The 21,765-nt window shown below is 39.3% G+C and overlaps 1 protein-coding gene across 2 annotated transcripts in view; it reads right to left on the bottom strand.

Annotated features, from left to right (window-relative positions):
- Window positions 1-21,177, bottom strand: part of Terf1 (telomeric repeat binding factor 1) — a 36,238-nt gene extending 15,061 nt beyond the window's left edge. Inside the window, exons 1-7 of one of the 2 annotated variants that reach the window (XM_038348374.1) lie at window positions 20,906-21,177; window positions 16,787-16,882; window positions 12,405-12,526; window positions 10,436-10,522; window positions 6,971-7,120; window positions 6,308-6,420; window positions 1,353-1,412 (exon numbers count right to left, since the gene is read on the bottom strand). In XM_038348374.1, coding sequence (XP_038204302.1) covers window positions 1,353-1,412; window positions 6,308-6,420; window positions 6,971-7,120; window positions 10,436-10,522; window positions 12,405-12,526; window positions 16,787-16,882; window positions 20,906-21,176 — 899 coding nt within the window. In that variant the 5' untranslated portion in view covers window position 21,177. The remainder of the gene's footprint in view (window positions 1-1,352; window positions 1,413-6,307; window positions 6,421-6,970; window positions 7,121-10,435; window positions 10,523-12,404; window positions 12,527-16,786; window positions 16,883-20,905) is intronic. The other variant, XM_038348375.1, reaches the window with a different exon arrangement.
- Between the last annotated feature and the right edge of the window lie 588 nt (window positions 21,178-21,765).

Genomic DNA, 21,765 nt, shown 5'->3' on the forward strand with positions numbered 1-21,765 from the left:
CTTCCACAGAAATCTCTGCCACCCAGGAATGCTACTGATATCATCTTTTATCATATCTCGTTTCCAGTCTTTATCCTTCCAAGAACTTTATCATTCACCCATCGTTCTTACACCTGGGGGCGTGGTTACAAATTGTTTTAAGTAAGGCATTATGGTGCAGGCCTGCAATCTTAGCACTAAGAGGCTGAGGTAGGATAATGAGTGCAAGCCTGCACAAACTTTAGAAAGTTCCAAACTAGCCAAAGCTGCATATTGAGACCTGTTCCCTTTCCTCCCCAGATATAGATGATTTAATACAGTGTTTTTACGGACAAATCCTATAATCTTGGTTCTTAAGTCCTCATCACCAATCCTTTCCACACTAAGTTAGCCAACCCCTCCCATATATACACTCAGCAAATCAATTGATTTCTATAATAATTTACAGACTTTCTGCTCTTTGGACATGTTAGATTGTCCCTCACAGCATTTATAGTAGATCAGAAAGAGTTTTTGCAAATTATTTCATATAATTGGAATATGGGTGCTGTGGGAGCTCCTTCAGCCTTTAAGATACCAGCTCAATTGGGTGTGTTCTCTTATACTATAAATGCAGCTGTAAAGTGTGCACTCACTCTCTTCTCTTGCTAAACAAAGAAGATTCGATTGAGAGTTCAGTGTTTTGAAAAAGCGGGGGGGGTGCTGTGAAACAATGGTCTTGTACCCTGTCACTTGTATTGTTTTTAATAAAATGCTGATTGGCCAGTAGCTAGGCAGGAAGTATAGGTGGAGTGACAAACAAGAAAATTCTGGGAAGAGGGAAGTCTCAGCCTGAAGCTATCACCTAGATGCAGAGGAAGCAAGATGAGAATGCCTCATTGATGAAAGGCACCAAGTCATTTGGCTAACACATACAAGAACTATGGGCTAATTTAAGATGTAAGAGTTAATAAGAAGCCTGAGCTAATAGGCCAACCAATTAAATAGTTAATGTAGATCTCTGTGTGTTTTTTTGGGACGAAACAGCTGCAGGACCAGGCAGGACAGAAACCTCTGTCAACATATGGAAACAAAGAAAATGTAGCTTCTAGCCCTTCCTGTTCTAGCAGGGAGTCTTTGTTATAATGACAGAATACCAGAATGAGCTCATATGCTCCTTGTTAGTCAATAGTCTATTAGAAACTATGCAAAACAACCCTAGATTCCATATCAAAGTCTTTATAGCTAGAAATTCCAAGGGTCTTGACTATCCAGTTAAAGAGGACTCTGAGCTGTATCTAATCATACCATTTACATACCAATTTTAACATATTTAAATCTACATGAATTGCGTTCATCAGTGATTTTAGGGACAAAGAAAAATGTCACTTTACCTTATTACGGATACTGTATCCATTAAGGATTCAGTTTCTGTATACTGTTGGCCATCAACACTTTAAAAGAAAAAAAAATTCTAAGAATATATATAAATGGGCATAGTCAAGACATATTTCAGTCCACAAGAACATTCTGGTTGAATTAAGGACTTACAGAGTCCATTAAAAGGTAGCCACTTTTTGCTCAGATGTGCTTGAAGAGGTTACAAATCAAACTTCCCCAAATACAAGTTAAGCATAGTTAATATTGCAACCAAGAATCTTTCATGTTTTCCTTTAGAAAACTCCTATTCCATGAAGTTTTCTTTTAACAGCACTACTTGATACATAAAAAAACACAAGTGTTAATATATATATATATATATACACATACATACACACACACACACACACACATATATATATATATATATATATATTGAAGGGTTCAAGTTTATTTCCTTATCAAACATCTGTCTCAAACTGAACTTTTGGGGGATGTGGTAATACGCAGGAAGTGAGATAATATATAACTCAGACAAGACTCACTCATGCCCCTCCTGCTTTAGTCTTTCAAGTGCTCTAGCATAAAAGCCACGCACTGCCACATCCACTGAAGTTTAGAAACAAAACAAAACAACACCCCCCACCTTTTGATCTCACTAAAACTGCATCCAAAACCACAATATGGCCATTTTCAATTCTATTCCTCCAATAGGTCCATTTCTCTTCCCTGAAATCACATTTGCTCTTGCATCTACTGATATAATATACATATCTATATAGATATATAGGTATAGATATGTATGCTATATGTGTATATATGTACATATATGTATGTACACATATGTACACTGATACAGCTGTATCATATATATCACACACATACACACAAACACACACACACACACAACTTCTTTTGAAGATAGGGTCTCATGTAGCCGGGTTGGCTTCAAATTTGCTATATAACCAAAAATGACCTTAAGCTTCTGTTACTGTTTCCAGCTCACAAGTGCTAAGTATATGTTACCATTCCAGGTTTTATACTGTGCTGGGAATCAAATCCAGGGCTTTGTGCAAGATAGGCAAGTACCCTACCAACTGAGCCATACCCCTAGTTTCACATATAAAAAATCTTAACCAGCTATGCATATACACCCTTTAATCCTAACATCTGGAATCTCTGTGCATTTGAGACCAGCCTAGTCTACAGAGCGAGCTCCAAACCAACCAGGGCTACATAGTGAGATAAAACAAAACAAAACTTCCCTTCAAGGTTATGCTCAAAACTAAAACCTCTACCTATCTTAATGACAATATCTAAATCTTTAGTTTAGTAATGAACTATGGGTTTTGTGCTATAGCTTATTGACTATAATTCCTATTACCTCAAATGGCTTATAAGCTATATTAGAGAAAATAGTCATCTCCTTCAGTTTTATAGTTGTAAATTTTCAATTTTCCTGGCATTTGTCTACCCTCACAATCACACTGCCAATGTCACACCTGCTTCAGTTGCATCCCGTCAATTGCTGTCCTGCTACTGGCCATCTGATGTTGACTCTTCCTGGTTTAGCTTCCAGAATGATTTTCATATTTGCTTACCAATTTTAATCCTGTCTCTAGTTTTGACTTTCCTCTCTGTAATTAGTACTCAGTCAAATTTTTATTGTGTGTCTGGCAATGAGTCAGGCATGAAAACTACTGAGCCACTTAAGATGTTCAAAGTTAATCAGAACCCTTCAGGTAGGTCTGCACTACAGCATGCGTGTGCTTGCATGCTCATGTGTGCACACATATATACACACAAAAAACCCAAAGCAAATAAAAAAACTAAAAATAACAAAAAACTTCAAAGAATTATTAATCTTATGATAGACAGATAGTGTATTTCCACAGTGAAGGGTCTATCATGAGTGCATGACTTGACGGCCTGCACTCTGAGAGCACAGACCTAGTGATTCTAATCAGCCAGGCAAAGTTCACACAGGTGATGGCTGAGGGAGACTGAACGGAAAGCATGAGCTTATATTGAGAGAATAAAAATGAGGGAAGGAGGAACTAAGGAACGTTTCCAAGAACTAATGATAGTATCTGAAGACCAGAGAACTCTGTTCTGTGTTGCTAGACAGTATAAAGCAGGAGGGCAAAGCAGATAATGTTTAAGTACTCAGCGAAAACAACAAAGGCACCAAAACCTGCAAAAAGGGGTCCTTTTCTTTCTTTTTTTTGATATAAAGAGTTATTTTTTATGTGCATGTGTGTTTTGCCTACATATGTGTGTGCTCCATGTAAGACAGTAAGAAGAGGAATCAGATTCTTTGGATCTGAAGTTACAGAGTAGTGAGCTACCAAGTGGTTATTGGGCACCAAACCTGGATGCTTTGCAGAAGCAGCAAATGCTCTTAATTGCTGAGCCACTTCAGCCCTGACAAAGTTCTTTTTTTCCTTTTTGTGTGTTTGACAGTCTTGCTGTGCAAATAGCCCAGGCTGGCTCTGAACTCAAGATCCTCTTGCTCTAGCCTCCCAAGTGCTGGGATTACAGGGATGGGCCATCATGTTTACTTTAGAAATTTTTTCTTGCTGGGCGGTGGTGGTGCATGCCTTTGATCTCCACACTCGGGAGGAAGAGGAAGGCAGATCTCTGAGTTCAAGACCAGCCTGGACGACTACAGAGTGAGTTCCAGGACAGACTTCAAAGCTAGAAAGAGAAACCCTGTTTCAAAAAAACCAAAAAATTTCTTTCCATACAATTTAATGGGTAGAATAATGTTCTGAGAAGCTGGATGAAGTAGTGTACATCTGTAATTCTAGCACTTAAGAGTTGAAGGTCAGCCGGGCGGTGGTGGCGCACGCCTTTAATCCCAGCACTCGGGAGGCAGAGGCAGGCGGATCTCTGTGAGTTCAAGGCCAGCCTGGTCTACAAGAGCTAGCTCCAGGACAGGCTCCAAAGCCGCAGAGAAACCCTGTCTCGAAAAACCAAGAGTTGAAGGTCGGTGGATCAAAGTTCAAGGTCACCCTCTGGTACATCACTACTTTTGTACTTTGTGATCATTAAGTAAAATAAGGGTTTCTTAAATCCAAGTACCACAATAATGCAAATGTCAACTAATAACTCAGATAACTGAAATGAGGGTTGGGAAGGCTGCAAATACAGTAGATATCCTGGTCAAAAGTATGACTTATATTACTCAGTTGTTAACATAGAATCATGAAACTCTTAGGTAAATGATAAAGCTTAAAAAAAAATTAGCCTGAGTGAAGTAATTCAGACCTAAAAGATAAAATACCATATGTACTCACTTACATGTGGATGTTAGTTGTTAAGTCATTGATAAGCAAAGCTACAATCCATATCACCACAGTGGTTATGTAGACAATAAGGGTCTGAGGAAAGAGGGATGGATGGATATGGAAATAGAACAGTTATAGATGGATAAGGAGAAGGGGCTGAAATTGGATGATCAAACAGAAAGGGAGAAAAAAGAGGGGGAGAGAGAATATTGGAAGGAACAGCTAAAGCTAAGGGCCATTGAGGCGTTACATGGAAACTTCATACAGTAGTAGCTTTCTATTACTATACACATATGACAGCAGTCTAAATAAAATCATCAAATAACAGGAGAGAGAGAGTCCCAAATGAATACCAAACAAGTATCTCGTCACCAAATGATGCTTCTAGTACTGGTGGTGGTCAAAGGGGTCCCATGGGAACCCCCAAACAAACTAGGCTGTTGGCGACTTTCCACAAACAGACAATAAGGCCCTATTGCTAAAGACAACACCTACACAACTCAATGAACATGGAGAGGTCAAGCTGGTGCCTAATAGAGGCTTTACCCATATTGACTAATGTTCCTGAAAGGAAAGAACCTACTACCCGAAGCCCTCTAACCTTTACACATGTACTATGGTACACATATGAATGCATACACACACACACACACACACACACACAATAATAAATAAAATAAAAAAAAAATAAAGAATCTTTATAAAGGTCAAATTTTATCTTCTTCAGTAGAGTTAGCTCAAAAAACAAAAGTGCAATGTTTACCCTTAGAGTCTTGAGAGATGGCTCAGTGAGTAAAGGTTATTGTTTCTTTTCTGCTAAGCTCGACTACCCAGAAACTCATTACCTGGGGCCGACATGATAGAGAGCCAGCTCCCACAGCTTGTTCTCTGATACTCGCATGCGCGTGCACACACACACACACACACACACAACCAAAATGTTAACCTTCCTCCCGTTCCCCACCTGGCCGTGGTGGCATATTCTGAGTGTAGCATTTGGGTGGTGCAGGCAGGAGGATCAGGATCTGTTTAAAGTGAGCCTCAGTGACTTAGTGAATGTTTGATCAAGGACAGCCTCAGTTACACAAAACACGTCCAAAAGAATTAAACAAAAAACAAATACCAAAAAGCACCGCCCCTTGGCTGAGGAGGTAGCTCAAACAAACAAAATTTCTAAAGCAAACTGACCTTGAAAATACCTGAAAATAATCTGAGACTGATTACTATCTTCCAACAGATAGGACTAACTAGAACACTTCTTCCAGCATTGGAGCCAATTGCTGCTTTTTTTTTTTTTTTTTTTTTGAGTAGAGCACAATATCCTTGAAAAATATAGAGAAAAGTATTTTAAAATATACTAGAACTTAGTATATACCAAAGGTAAGTAGAATCTGAGCCCAAATAAGAGGCAAAAATGAATCAGATTTCTAATTGCAACCTCATTTCTTAAGCACATCTTCACTAAAAATAGTAAATAACTTTATACACATTAAGCTGGTATTCTCACTCCTTTCTTTGCTTAACACATACTCCATGTAAATCTTGAAATAATTCTATAGTATTCCAAATACTCAAGCCCATCAATTACTCAGTTATTACTTACTAATGGCTTGCTAGCATCACTTATGTTAAAGACAAAATAGTCCTAAGAACTTAAAAGAAATCAAGAGTATACAAACCTTTCTCCTTTATTCAAATTAACTTCAGTTTCTGTTTCAGTATTAGTAGCGTTTGGCTTATTCTCAGAAGCTAGTGTCCTTCCTTTCTCACTTTCCACTACTTTTGTTGCTGCCTTTAAAAAGGTTGAATATGGAGGGGAAGGAGAAAAAAGAATACATTAGGCATTTTTAAACAAGTAACACATAATCTTTGACAGCTCTAGCAGAAGTATTATTCACAGGCTAACAGAAGATATCACATTATTTTCACAATTCTGATGATGCTGGCAACTATGGGCTATTGCTTGGTTTATAGGCATTATGGAAGGTTTTTTTCTCTTGTAAATAAATTTGATAGAAAGAATGTTCTGTAGGCAATTTTAAACAAAATTTTAGCAGCTGAAGACAAGTCTTAGCAAAAGACCTTCTTTTGCTGAGGACAAGTTCAGCTCCTGCATCAGGTGGCTCACAACTGCTGCAGGGAATGTGATGCCCTCGTCTGCACACATACACATGTGTACATATCCGTGTACACACCCCAAAATTCTGAAGTACAGTTACCACAAATTAATGATGCTATTCCACTTTACTCACTCATTAACTTAAAATTTGGGTCAGATTTTAAGACTCTCTCTTTCAAGTCCTCTCCATCATTACATTCTCTCTCCTTGAGATAACGTGTACCTTCATTAGAAAAGTTGATGATTTTTCATTCAGCACACAATCCACATAACTCTTAATTTTCTCCATCATGAAGTTATAGCTGAAATGTTGAAAAAAGGAGTGGAATGCATCTTTCTGAGAGATTATCCTGAGTAATTTCCTTTCTAAAGACTAAAGAAAAAACAGAAATGTATTAACACAAACCAAATTTTAAATAAATACATATTTGATTAAAAAACAATTATTTTGTAAATATAAACTCAAAGAGATACAATTAAGAATTGTAATTTTGCTTTAAAAGACCCATGTATTGTCTTCCTTTTAAACGCCCCCACATTTCTACATGTTTTGTTTCAGACACATAGGAGGGAACAGAGATTATAAACTTAATTGGCTACTACCCAGTTTAAAAACAAAATATTACCAATATGGTTAAAAATATGTTTACTTCCATAATCTGATTGCATCCCATTTGTTTGTCCTCGTCTCTAATTACCCAGAACTCAGAATTCCCTATCTTTATAAATTCCTCAGGGCTGAAGGTGTGCATGGCTTATCATAAGCAGTGCTTAGTCTACACAACACCTTGAGTTCCATTCCCAGTACTGCCACTTCCCCCAGAGCAAATCTCTTTACATTTGTACAACATATTTATATGTCTACAAATGGCAGTATAGTTTACTGGGTTTAATTTTATTTATATATGTTGGCATGCATATGTGATGCATGTGCATGTGAGCTCACCTGTGCCTACATCAACGTCAGTCTTCCTCTATTGCTTTCCATCTGATACTTTTAGACAGGTTATCTCACTGAACCTGCTCCTCATTGATTGATGACGGGCTAGCCACTAAGCCCCCCAGTGATCCTCCAGTCTCTGCCTCCCAGAACTGGGATTACATGTACCTGCTACCATATCTGGCTTTTTATGTGGGTATTGGGAATCTGAGTGCAGCTCTTCATACTTTTGCATAGAAAGCAATTTACTTCATTGCAGGATCTGTGAAGTCCTGTGGTTTTAATCTTATACAAATAGCATCATTTGTAAAAAAGTGATTTTTCTGAAACTTGTTATATTTTTCTTAATTCTATGTTCCTGGCAGTTACTTATGCTAATGTATAGGAAAAGTTACTTGTACCAACTGTCTGGTATATTTATCAGTCATCATTTGTTCATTTAGTTGCTTGAAGAACTTAGGTTATTTGCTATTACTGCAATGCTCAAACATTTTTCTCTTAATCCTCTTGTGTTCAATATAAATTTTTCGTATAAAGTAGCTGTCTCAGTGCTGGACAAACAATAAATGCTATAGAACTTGAAGAAACTGTAGGTTTGATCCTAGACAAATTGTCTCAATAAGATCTGGGTTTTTTCCTGTTTGTTTTTAAAGCTTCATGGCTTTTAGAATATAAAGAAAACTTAAGTTATTCTAAAGTATTTAACTAGAAATGGAATTCACTGGAATGTGTGCTTGTGTATATTGCCTTGACTCTCTAATACACCAATTTATACTTCAGAGAGGAAGGTATGCAGGCATCTAAGCACTCTGCCATCTTTTAGGCCAATTGTTGCTGTTTTAATCAGTGAAAAGTGCTGTCTTAAAGTATGGGAAACAGTTCAATGAGTTAGTTGGCAATGTCCTACTGACTATACCAACACTAGAGAAGTTGAATACTTTCTCCTAAGTGTATTTGTGTATTGGCCATAAGGTTTCCTCTGGTGAGACAGAAACAGAGTAGAGTTTTCATTAACCTAGCAATACTAAGATGAAATACATGGGGTATTATATCCTGGGAGAAGGGTCAAACTAGTAATTAATTATGCCAACTAGACCCTCAACTCTATCTACTAGCACAACAAATAGCATTCTGCCTTCAGTAATTTTCAGGCAAATTAAACCTAATATGACAGTACTATTTATTTGTGAGAAAAACTAAAATGAAAACCACAGGTAAGGTCTATAGGGCAACTGTTTTTAAATACTTTAGAAAACTATAGGCAGCACCTACTAAAATTGAAGGAATGTCATTTGATAAGTACAACAAGTGAGTATGTCTAGCTAGTACTTAGGAATTTTACTCCTAAGTATACAATGAACAAACAAAAGTGCATCAGTCTGCTCCACAAGACCTAGTAAAGTACTTTACAGCAAAGAATAAAACACCTTAAATGTCCAGCACAAGAAAGATAAACTACTACCTACTCATACAACAACAACAAAAAGAAAGGAACAAACTATTATAATCACAACCTTGTATATAATTCCATTATAAAACAGACTTTTAGTGTGAGAAGGCTGGTTAGTAGTTATGCTGGAGAAGACTTCCTCAAATGACAAGATTTGGATGAGGTTCTAGGTTTTTATTTGAGATAGTCTCTCTCACCTCCCCCAAATACCTGTCTCAAAGGATTTCTCTCTCACCCCCCACCTGCCTCAGAAGGATCTGTCTCTCACCCCCACACACACATCTGTCTCAGGATTTCTTTCTCTCCTCCCCATCTCAAAAGGATCTCTCTCTCTCACCACACACACACCCCTGGGCTTGGATGTAGTATTACAAGTCTGTCTGTACTATCCATGCCTAGCTAACCTTTCTTGCTGAGGTGCCAAGGAGCAAAGGACATGCACATGTGAGGCAACTGCTAGCGTTCACAGAGAGCTTCATTTCTAGCTAGTTAGTTCCCTGATGGAGGGGCTCCTCACACAAGTCTCTTCCTTGGTGCAAACACACCTACTCAAATACCTAGAACACATTATTTTCTTCTATTGGTACAGATGTTCAATAAAAAAATTCCTAAAAATGTAAGATTATGCTTTCTTTGAAGATATTTAATTTACCCTAGCAACACTGTTTTTAATAAAAACGAGAGGCCTACTGACTATATTAATATACACAGACAAACTGCAAATGATCCTATAACAAACTCCAGCTGGGTGTGATGTCACACTCCTGAGATCCCATCTCAAAAATAAAAAATAAAAGAAAAAAGAAAAGAAAAGAAAAAGGGAAAAGAAAGTACAGAAGAAGGGAAAAGGGGGGGAAGGCCAGTAGTATGTGTCTCTAATCCTAGTATTTAGTGGTGAAGTTTTGAGTTTTAAGTTTTGGATACAGAACTGAATTTTATCTCAACCACACAGCAATAAAAATCAATCATTCAATCAATAAATGAGGTGGGGGATTCTAGAAAAATAAGCAAGTTATATTTCCTCTCCGTACTTATGCTGCCTAATGTGGCAGCCACCAAACCCCCAATATAGTTTCTGAACCCTCGAAATGTGAATATTAAGTTGGACATAGTGCAAATATAAGTACTTGAAAGACAAAAGGGTAAATGAATACTAAATTTTTGTTTTAATTATTGTTAGAATTTTTTTAATATATTGAGTTTGGTGAATCACTTTTTTTCTCCTTCAATTTTCTGTTTTCCTCACCCCATACAAACAGTTGTAAAATTAATTCTATTGCTTTACTATAAATAATTACCGTGTAAGATTCTGGATCACCAAATATTCTTTCAAACACTTCTTCTGCCTCCTTAAAGTTGCCACTTTCCATACAAACAGCCACAGCCTTAAAGATGACATATAGAAACCTTAAGTTGCTTTTTAAAATGTTCAACCGTTATTTGACTAAATGCATAGATAATGCTGAAAGACATCATTTTAAACATTTTTATGCATTTTATTTGATAAAGATATAAAATAGTTTTTCAATGATGAAATAATTATGGCTTAAAAAGTTAAAAAATTCTCACTAGTTCTGTACACATTTACAGTCTGTTCAGCATCTCTAAGCAATAACTAATAAATAGATTGGAAGCTTTTATTATTATATCTAGAAATATACTGCTCCCACTGCTCATTTCCATATGCTCTACATGGTGGAGACAGTACACCATTGTGTGAGCTGCATACCACAGTGTGGCAAAGCAACAACACACAAATACCATGGCACCATCTCAACTGTCTAGTAGTGTAGTGAAAGCTTTCTTTAGGGCTGAAGAGATGGCTCAGAGGTTAAGAGCATTGGCTGTTCTTCTAGAGGTCCTGAGTTCAATTCCCAGCAACCACACTGTGGCTATAATGAAATCTGGCATGCAGGCATACATGGAGGGAATGTTGTATGCATAATAAATAAATTAATTAATTTTAAAAAGCATAATTAATTAAAAAGAGCTTTCTTTAGCATTGCAAAGATAGGGAAAATATGAAAAGTCTCTTTTTTCTAAGTTGAATTCTTACAAGAAGCAGGTGTTTTACTACCCAATGTCACATCTCCAGGTCCTAATTTCATTTGACAATCACACTAAGTAGGATACTACTTTGGGTCTCTCTCTCTCGGACAACTTAAAAAAAAAATTCTTACAAAACTTCTAAAGCTGAGGAAAAATTTATTGAACTAAGGAAATATTTGCTTTAGCTGGAAGGTAGATGTTTGACTTTTCTGCTTTCTTATTCTTAAGCAGTCTACTGTAATTCAGATCTTAGCATGGTTAAAATTCTACATACTCTTGTTCACAAAAATCCACACATGGCATGCATGGCATGTGTGAGGTCTTGGGCTCAATCCTCAGAACCAGAACCAACACCCCATAATAAACAAGCAAATCATAGCATCTGCTACTTTCCCCCAATATTTATAGTCCTTAGGTAAAAAAGAGGAGAGCATGAATCCTTAGTTTTAAAGTTTGTTTGGTAATCTCTAAATAGCTACAGTGCTTCCTACAATATGGAGGCAACACACACCTGAATATAAAACATTAAGTTCTGGGCTCGGTGCTCATGTGAAGACTATAGTCAATGTTCAAATGAAAAGATGTCATTAAAATTCTCACTAGGTTTATACTCAACTTCTGACAGGTTATTTTTATTCTGGATGTTAAATGTTTTCATATTTGTGACAGTTAATATTCAGTCTCCATTTCCAGAACGGACTAACTGAGAAGTGAAGACCTACCCTCAACATCAGCAGCACTATTCCATGGGCGAAGGTTATGTTATGGGCTGAACAAAAAGAAGTACGTGAACACTAAGCATTCATCTCTCTCTGCTTCCTAACTCAACACAAGATGACCAATCACTTTACACTCGTATGCTATGCCTCCCACAACATGGACTGCTACCATCTCAAATTATAAGCTAAAATAAACCCTTCTTCTCTGATTATGTTTTCATTTTTTCCTCAGAATTTATTTTTCTTTATGTATATAAATATGTGTGCATGTACATGTGTGCAGGTGCCTGCAGAGACCAGAACAGGGAACTGGAGTTACAGGTGGCTGTGCACTCCTATTGTGGATGCTGGGAACTGAACTCAGGTCCTCTGAAAAAGCAGAACTGCTCTTAATTACTAAACCATCTCTACAGACTCTCCTTAAGGTGTTTTATTTCATCAATGAGCCAAGTAATTGATAGACTATTCTAGTAAAACAAGCACAAAATAATACTCATACCTGAATTTTAATTAAATTCTGTATTTCTTCATGAAGTTTGTCACATTCCTTTTCAATTGAATCCCAAATCATCAGGGCTGATTCCAAGGGTGTAATACGTTCATCACTTTCAAACTGTGCATCTTTTAAAACAGAATAACTGGAAGTTAAGTAGAAACTTCAAAACTTGATTCTTTTTCAAACTTATCAACTATATTCTACATGCTAGGTAGTTTTCATACAGAACAGTTTTGGAAAATGATTTTCTAAGTTAATTTGTTCATTATACACACACACACAAAGGAAAAATAAAACCATTGAAATTATAAAAGTCAGAAACTTTTTATTTATTGTTTTTAAGACAAGGTCTTGCTATGTAGCACAGGTTGGCCTCAAACTCCAGTTCTTTCTGTCTTGGCCTCCAGAGTGCTGGGAATACAATATATGCAATACCATGCCTGGCTACCATTTCAAGTGTCTTGAAGGTAAAATGCTCTTATTCGATCATACAACTATATTTGAAATTTTGGGGGCAGGAACCATTTACTAGTTATATTCCTCTAAAACTCTAGTTTCCAAGCTGTTTTGGTTCATTACAACTCAACTAAAAAATATATGAATATATTGAAGAGAATTTTAAAAGCTGGGTATAATTTCATACACTAAATAGTATGTCCATATAAGCAGTTTCAAGGATTGTAATTTTCTGTTGGCCTCTTTTGGCATTTCCAATAGTTCAGATTTTAAAAAAATTATTAATTTATAATCCAAGTTGTGTTGTGTACTTAAGATACAAACACAAAGAGAAAACCACTACACATGGCAACTCAAGTCTATAATTTCAGCACTTCTCTCACAATTCAAGCCTAGCCTGGGTGAGACCTTGTTTCAAAACAAAAAGATGAAAACAATCCCTGTCCATGTGCACTTCGCATATCCATAAATGGGCAATGAGGACAAGCCAGCATAACTGGCACTTTCCTAGATGTACACTCATTATGCCACTGGCTGTTTGCTCTACTTCAGAACCATTCAGAAATTTTCAAACATATGGATGACTAAGTACATCTGGAAATTGTTTAAACTCTAGATTATGACCTAGGGATGCAGTTCAGTGGAGCACTTACTCCGCACACATGAAGCTAAAATGCTGTAAGAAGAAAAACAAAAAGGAGAATAAGAAAATAACCAAGAAATACAGACAGGATGAAGAGAATGTCTGAGAAAGCTGAGATGGACTATAAGGCAGAGGGACACAAAAGGCATCTTACAGTAAAGAGAGCTTATAGGCACCTCTTTCTCTGAAGTAGGACTACACCTAGGAGAGCAGATACCAGGACCCTTAGAGCCCACTTACTGTGTGCCTCAAAGAACAGTTCACCTCAGCAGACGGCATGATCCTGTATCCAAAAGACCCTAATACTCTACAAAACACTTGGATTTGATAAACACTTTTAGTGAATTAGCAGAATATAAAATTAAAATGGAAAATTTAGAAGCTTTCCTTTATACCAATAATGAGTTCGTTGAGAAAGATACCAGGAAAAAAAATCCTGATCACAATAAAATAAAGTTCCTAGGATTAAAGCTAACCCAGGAGGTGAAAGATCTATGCAAGGAAGAATTTAAGATACTGAAGAAATTGAAGACACTAAAAGATTAAAAGACATCCCATACCCCCAGATTGACAGAATAGTGCAAAAATGGCTATCACTGTGAAAGTGAACAACAGATTCAATTTAGTCCATAGGAATTCCACTTACGTTTTTCATAGAACCCTAAAATTCAAGTGTAAGAACAAAAGACCCCAATACAAAGCAGAATAGGCAAAGCAACAAGGATCACATGAACCCCTTCTAACTAGGAGCACAGGTGGGAAGTGTGAGTCATGTGCAAAGGACAAAAAGCAGGCATGGGAGCAAGGAGAATGAGGCAAACCACAGTCCTCAAGAGTCTCCTCGGAGGTGAGCTGCTAATTTGTATCTCTTTCCTGTTTTCTTTCCTGGCTTACTTTGGATGAGGTTTGAAGATCTGGTAGAGTAGGCAGTATTTTTACAAGAGAGAGGGGAAATAAGAAAAGCTTCTTATGGATTCCTTGACATTGGGTTGGTAGGCTGGAAACTAAAGAAACTGAAAACACATGACTGGCTTTTCCTCACAGTGTGTCTGCTGAATTCTGTTGCAGTGTAGGAGGCCTGGAAATTCATAATCTTAGATCTTAGGAAATAGTCAGGCATGGTGACACCTGTAAGTCTCTGTGCTCAGGAGCTGTGGCAGGAGGACTAGGAATTTCTGGGCAGCCTGGGTACATTTTAAAAGCAAGTCTTTTGAGATGAGAAAACCTGTCATAAACATTTTTTTCTGCTTGAGATGGCTTATTTTACAGCTCTGTGGGGCTAGGGACAGGACCCACTATGGCAGCTACTACCTACTTGTAAGCACTTAGCAGTTAAAATGCAAGTAGTCCAGATAGATATCCTTTAAGCATAAAGTACTACATCATAAGCTTACTACAAAAAATAAGATAGCTTATTAACATTTTGTACATTACTTGTTGGCATATTTTAAAAATATTGGATTACTGGGTTAAACAAGATACTGTTAAAATTAACTCAACTTCCTTTTAGTTGTCTTAATTTAATTACTAAAACATCTTAAATTTCAAACATAGACCATATTTCTATCAGGAAATATTTCTACTATTTACTATAGAGCAATCACTGAAAGGTCACTGAAAATGCGATACATAAATTAAAATGAAGTTGTTTGGGGTTGTAGCTTGATGGTGGCTATTCACCTGTTAGTCAAAAGCCCTAGGTACAGGGCACTGCAAAACACAAATAAACAAAACCCTAAACTTTAACTACTATCTCCTTTGAATCAATTATGAGACAGTGATTCTTGTTCGCTGATCTTTGTGGTTTTTATCTAAGATATATATTCAAAACAGAATCCTGGTACACTTAAAAGATTTAGCCATGGGGTCAGGATGAATATGCATGGCTCAGCTGTATAGCATTTGACTAAAATGCACAAGACCCTGAGTTCAATTTCTGTCTCTGTAAAAATGAACAAGCAAAACAAGTCAACCACAAGTTACTCAAAAAATCTGTTTTTATCCCTTGAAGGGAAGATTACCTGAAAAAAAAAAAAAACTAAGATATAAAGAGTAACTATTATGTGTAAAGCATGGCTAGGCAGTTTAGAATAATCTGGCACATGATCTATAAAACCACCCAATTAACTACAATACGTTAAGTCATGGTGTGCAATTTCTCAATTGTGTCTACATCAGCCATAGGCTCTAAGCTACACAAAGCCCTCTCTTCTGCATCTGCTCTAACCAGTCAGGTAATAGTTTCCTTCTAGTTCAAACACTCCAGCCTAGAGGGAAGTGTATGAAGATTCAGTAAGTAATTAACTCAAAAGACTCAGGAAGTCCCTGAAGCTTACCAGATGTGCAAGTCCCCCCCACCCCCATAGCTATGTAGGAACCACTCAGGAGAGGAGACTCCCTAACTGCTGGACTGACTACAAGTTACTCAGAGAGCTTTCCTGAGTTGCCACTCATGCTGGCTGAGTTGTTGTTGGTGTGACTGCCTTTGAGTTGTTCATGGTCTTGTAAGTAACTACAGTAAACCCTGGTCCACAAGGAAGAATCTGCTATCAGTGTTACTTTGGTTTGTCATGGGTCCCATATTTCAGGAGATTAATCATCTCCCCAGGAATAATATCAGACAACAAGCTCCTAATTTCATTCTCCAAATAAAGCAGGCTACATGGCTCAGGGATGGTTCAGTATGATACTAATATTCTGAGAGTTTATATATTTTTATAAGTAAATAGTTTCATGCAAGTACTGCTCACCAGCAAGTATTAATAGGAAAGTATTTTGTAAATTATAAAATGATAAAATGAACTAACATTGCTCATTATAATCTAAGATGAACCATGGAAACAAGGGAGACAGATTACAGCCACAAACTATGTTTTCTTGTATAAGGACAGGCATCAAGTTTAAATAGCTGACAGTAAACACTGTATGTATGGTAGCTGTTATCACTAAGTTATATAAGGAAACTTCAAATGACATCTCCTGGAATCTAGGTAGTCCGCCCACTGTAACATCTGAATCATCTGGGAGCTAAACTCATGGTGAGGCAGAATGGCTCCACTGTTTTAAGAAGCCCTTTAAATAATATGTAGCAGGTTAAAGTTTGAGAGTCACAGTTCTACAAAGATAAAACTATATTTATTTGCTTTAGATAAGCTTATGTGTATGCCAACTATGGGTAGGCAAACCTTCTTTCCCCCAGCCAAAAGGAAATATAGTGTTCATCAGTTTCTCATGTCTTATATTTAGACATAAAAGATTCTAATATAAAATAAAAATTTGTATTTACCAAGAGATTTTCCTGCTGCAATTCTTGTCAAAAACTGACATATATATACAGTTCTCAACTGGTAAGTTGTAAGACTGGGTAGTCCATGAATAATAGCTAAAAAAGAGAAGAAAGACTTTATTAAAATATTATCACAATCTAATAGCCACAAGACAATGTTAAGTATTAGATTATAAACATGTGGGATGGCTATTCTTGGTTCTCAACTTGACTACATTTGGAATTAACTAAAACCAAAAATGGTTTGACATGCCTATGAATGATTTCTTTCTTTCTTTCTTTTTTGCTTAATTGAACCATCTGAAGTGAGATGATCCACTTCTAATCTGGAAATTAGGTGAGAAGACAAATCTTTGATCCAGATCTTTTGAGGTGGGAAGATCCACCTCTAATCTCGGCCATATGTTTTTGTAGAATATATATAAAAAGGACATGGAAGAAGGAAGCTCTTTTTGCCAGTTTCCTCCCACCCTCCATAAACATTCTTTTCCTGACATTAGAGCCTATTTCTTTGGGATTCTGGCATATACTGAAGGCCATCTGCGACATCAAGCACATGGATTGAACACTTACTGGATTCTTGGACTCTTGTGTGCATAGGCAGCCATTGCTGGATTAGCTGGACCACAGCCTGTCAATCATTCTTTTAAACCCCCTTTCTATGTATAGACTTATTCTAAATATAAATATATATATATATATATATATATATAGCTTGTTACTCTAGAGAAGCTTGACTAATAAAACACCCAACAAAAACTGATCATAAATTTAGAACTACAGTCTTTTTTGAAAAAAAGTTTTTCAAGACAGGGTTTCTCTGTGTAGTTTTGGAGCCTGTTCTGGAACTAGTTCTGTAGACCAGGCTGGCCTCAAACTCACAGAGATCTGCCTGCCTCAACCTCCCAAGTGCTAGGATTAAAGGTATGTGCTACCACCGCCTGACAGAACTATAGATTCTAATCATTCAATTTCTTAAAAATCAGAAAAAAAGTTTTGCAATACAGTGTTCTTACACAATGTAACTCAGTTGTGAAATACTCAAAATTACTTTTAGAATACCAAAGAAAGATTCACATCTAAATTATAGTGTATCAAACTACCACTTTGAAATTCATACTATAAAATTCTTTATATTATAGGAAATATTATACATATGTCAAGGTTTCCACTGAGTTTGTTCAATTCATAAAGATCGAGTTTAAAAAATTTACTTCTCAAACATTTGAATTCTCACAAAGATGCACTTGGCAATGAATGTGCATGCTGGTGAGCGAACCATATTCCTGGATCTCTCACACACAGGCAAGAGGATAAACTTGGCTCTCATTCTGCAAGTGCTATAAAACTTTTTTTTTAACATTTAAACAAAAGATTTCATTCTTATTTCTCGTGCATGTCTGTCTGTGTAATAGGTGTATAGAGTGCATGCTGAGGTCAGAAGAGAGCATTAAATACCCTGGAACTAGAGTTCCAGACTCTGCCATGTGAGTGCTGAGAATCAAGCCCAGGTTTTCTGGAGGAGCAGTTAGTGTTCCTAACTACCGAGCCAGCTCTCCTCACCCACCCTCTCCTGTAACACCCGATTCTGTGTTACCCCCTCGGTACAGTTCGCACGCCACTGTACCTTACGCGAGTCGGACAAGGGCCTGGAAATAGAAAGAGCACACAAAGAGACCTGGGTCATTCGGAAGGAGATCAGCCAATGCCGTTTATTTAGCCTTGGGGAAAATCTTAAATACCCCACTCCAGCCCAAGGAATTCCACCCAGGCAGGTGGGAAATTACCATATCTAACTGCTGCACAAGGACTTCCCCCTAGTCAGGTGGGAAATTACCTTATCTAACTGCTGCACAAGGACTTCCACCTAGGCAGGTGGGAAATTACCATACCAACAATAGGGTCAACAATGCCCTACAACAAATCACCAGGCGGGGCAGAGGGAGCACAGGAACAAACAGAATGCTTAGTCATCTGACCAGAAACTGTCCTCAAGATGAGCCCCAGGAACAAGGGCAGACCTGGGCCCAACACTCTCCCTTTTAAGAAAGGCCTTCCATTGGTCTGAAGCTTGCCAAAGTAGGTTAGGCTGGCTGGCCAGTGAACCTTGTCTTCCCAGCGCTGTGAATACAAGTATGTTAAGCTTTTTCTTTCTTTTTTTAATTATTTTTTATTACTTTATAAATAATACCAATAATACCAATCAAAATTTCCACTTCCTCCCCTCCTCCCACTTCCCTCCTGCTCCCCTACTCATCCTCACTCCCCCTCCAGTCCTAAGAGAGGGCAGGGTACCCTGCCCTGTGGGAAGTCCAAGGCCCTCCCTCCACCATCCAGGTCTAGGAAGGTGTGCATCCAAAAAGAATAGGGTCCCCAAAAGCCAGTACATGCAGTAGAGACAAATCCCAGTGCCATTATCATTGGCTTCTCAGTCCGCCCCAATTGCCAGCCACATTCAGAGAGTCCGGTTTGATTACATGCTCATTCAGTCCCAGTCCAGGTGGATTTGGTGAGCTCCCATTAGCTCAAGCACACTGTCTCAGTGGGTGGACCAGCCCCTAGTGGTTCATATTCTCCCTCCTACTGCTCTTCAACTGGACCTTGGGAGCTCAGTCCAGTGCTCTGATGTGGGACTCTGTCTCTATCTCCATCTGTCGCCTGAAGAAGGTTCTATGGTGATATTCAAGATAGTCATCAGTCTGACTACTTGACAAGGCCAGTTCAGGCACCCTCTCCTCCACTGCCCAGGGTCCTAGCTGGGGACATCCCCGTGGACATCTGGGAATCCCTCTAGAGCCAAGCTTCTTGCCAAACCCAAAATGGCTCCCTTAATTAAGATATCTCCTTCCCTCTTCTCAATCATCCCACTCCCCCAAGCTCTCCCCAACCCTCCCCTGGGTTCTGGGGATCAAACTAAGGTCCCTGGCTTGCAAGAAAAGCATTTTCAAACTGTACTATCTCCCTAGGCATCCCCTCAACTTCTTAAATTTTCTATATGCATCTGCTATAGTTTAGATCTAGAATGCTTTCATCTCAAGGCTTGGTCCACACACTTGTTAGGGACTGTAGACCTTTAACCTTGATGCAGATTTTAGATCACCGAAGGTGTCCTTTTAAGGGGGCTGTAGGACCTTTATTCCTGTCTCTCTTACATCCTGGCATCAAACAGTTTTGCTCCTTTGTAGCGGCCACCTTTGAAATCAGTTTGATCTCTCCCAGATACACTGCTCTTAACTTGAAATAGCAGGGGTAGTTGAAATTATGCCTCCTGTTTGAAAAATTGCCCGCTCTGCTCTTCGGCTCCACGAGGAGCTGGGCATCATGATGAGCTGACTCTTCAGAGTTCCAGGCACAGAAACATCCAGAACCGCGCAAGATGTACCCCTTCTTTCTATGGGCCGACTAGGTCAGTTATATGTTACAGCGACACAAAGCTAACATGCGCTGCACACGTATGAACGAAACAGGCGTTCACGGTGGCGTTTCCAACTCTAACCTGTCGGCGCAGAGTAACCGTAGCCTATTCTCAACCACAGCATAGGGAAGTGACTTCGTTCCAGGACCTCAGTTTCTACGTAAAGTTACCTACCCACGCCACGGCTCCAGCTTTATCTGCGAGGAAACTTTACTAAACACGGATCTGGAGCACCCCTCTTAACCTACTAGCACCTCGGATTAACCAACACTTCTCTATAAATAACGAGTGCTGTTATAGCTGGGATGCAGTCTGTCAATATGGCTTGATGAGAATTCGCAATTAAATATTACATTAACACTATAAATACACACGGTCATAGTAACTTTTTCATCTCCATCATCGTCTGGCCAGGTCTGGCTTATCATCGCCAGGGGGCTTGCAAATTTACATAATTGTTCCCGGAAGGGAACGAGACTGCTGCTCGCCGCTAAAAGAGCACCTGGGTGGCAGGGGGCGAAGGAGGCAGTGGGAACCGGACTGACTCCCATAGTCTCCATCTTCGCCCATTCGGTCCTGCGGTCGAGCCCGACAGGGACGCGGAATGGGGGCGGGGTGGGGACCCCAGCTCACAGGAGCCGGTTTCGCGCGGCCTCTCCAGCAGCCCCTCCCCGTCCCCCCGGCCGTGCGCCGCCCGCACTCACCTTCCGCGCTGTCCCGAGTCCGGCGGAAGTCCTCGGAGCGGCCGTCGCGGAAGGCTCGGCACAGAGAAAGGCAGAGGAAGTCGAGCATCCAGCCGGCGGCCACGGCCTCGACCTCGGCCACCAGCTCCGCGTTCTCCTCTTCCGGGACCTGCAGCTGGCGCTCGAGCAGCTCCGCGTCGCCTCCGGTCACCTCACTCTCTGGACAGTCCTCATCTTCCCGGCCCGCACAGCACAGCGCACTCGGGGCCGCTGAGGTGACAGCCGCCGCCATGTTAAACCGAAAGTGCGCGCGGTGCCTCGGCGGGCGCCGGGCGCTAATTGGTTCGCGCTGCGGGAGTCAGCCAATCGCATCGCTAGGGTGGGCTGCTGGGTCGATCTTAGCTTCTGATTGGCTGAGACCTGCCAAATAGCCTGTCAGTCTGAGGCGGTTTCTCTGTAGAGAAGCTGCGGGCAGTTAGGCTAGGATAATTTTGTTTTTAAATGCAGGCGTGGTGGCGCCTGCCTTCAATCCCAGCACTCGGGAGGCAGCGGCAGGCGGTGAGTTCGAGGCCAGCCTGGTCTACAAGAGCTAGTTCCAGGACAGGCCCCAAAGCTACAGAGAAACCCTGTCTCGAAAAGAAAAAAAATACAATCTGCGCATGAAGTCACCCATTTACTGTGTGATTACACAGATTCTGCCCTGAACGTTCATCTTACCGAAACCTGGGGCTTATTGAAACACAAACTGCTGGGTTCTGCTTTGGAGTTTTCTAGAGTTCTGGCTGGGGTCAGAGGTCAGTTCTAGTGAATTCCCACTGATGCCCAGGCTGTTAGTCTGAGGACAGCTGCTGTACAGTGTCTGCATTAACTGTGGGGGTGCA

Source organism: Arvicola amphibius, chromosome 11 (genome assembly GCF_903992535.2).
Source record: "Arvicola amphibius chromosome 11, mArvAmp1.2, whole genome shotgun sequence".
In the NCBI taxonomy this organism is placed as follows: domain Eukaryota; kingdom Metazoa; phylum Chordata; class Mammalia; order Rodentia; family Cricetidae; genus Arvicola; species Arvicola amphibius.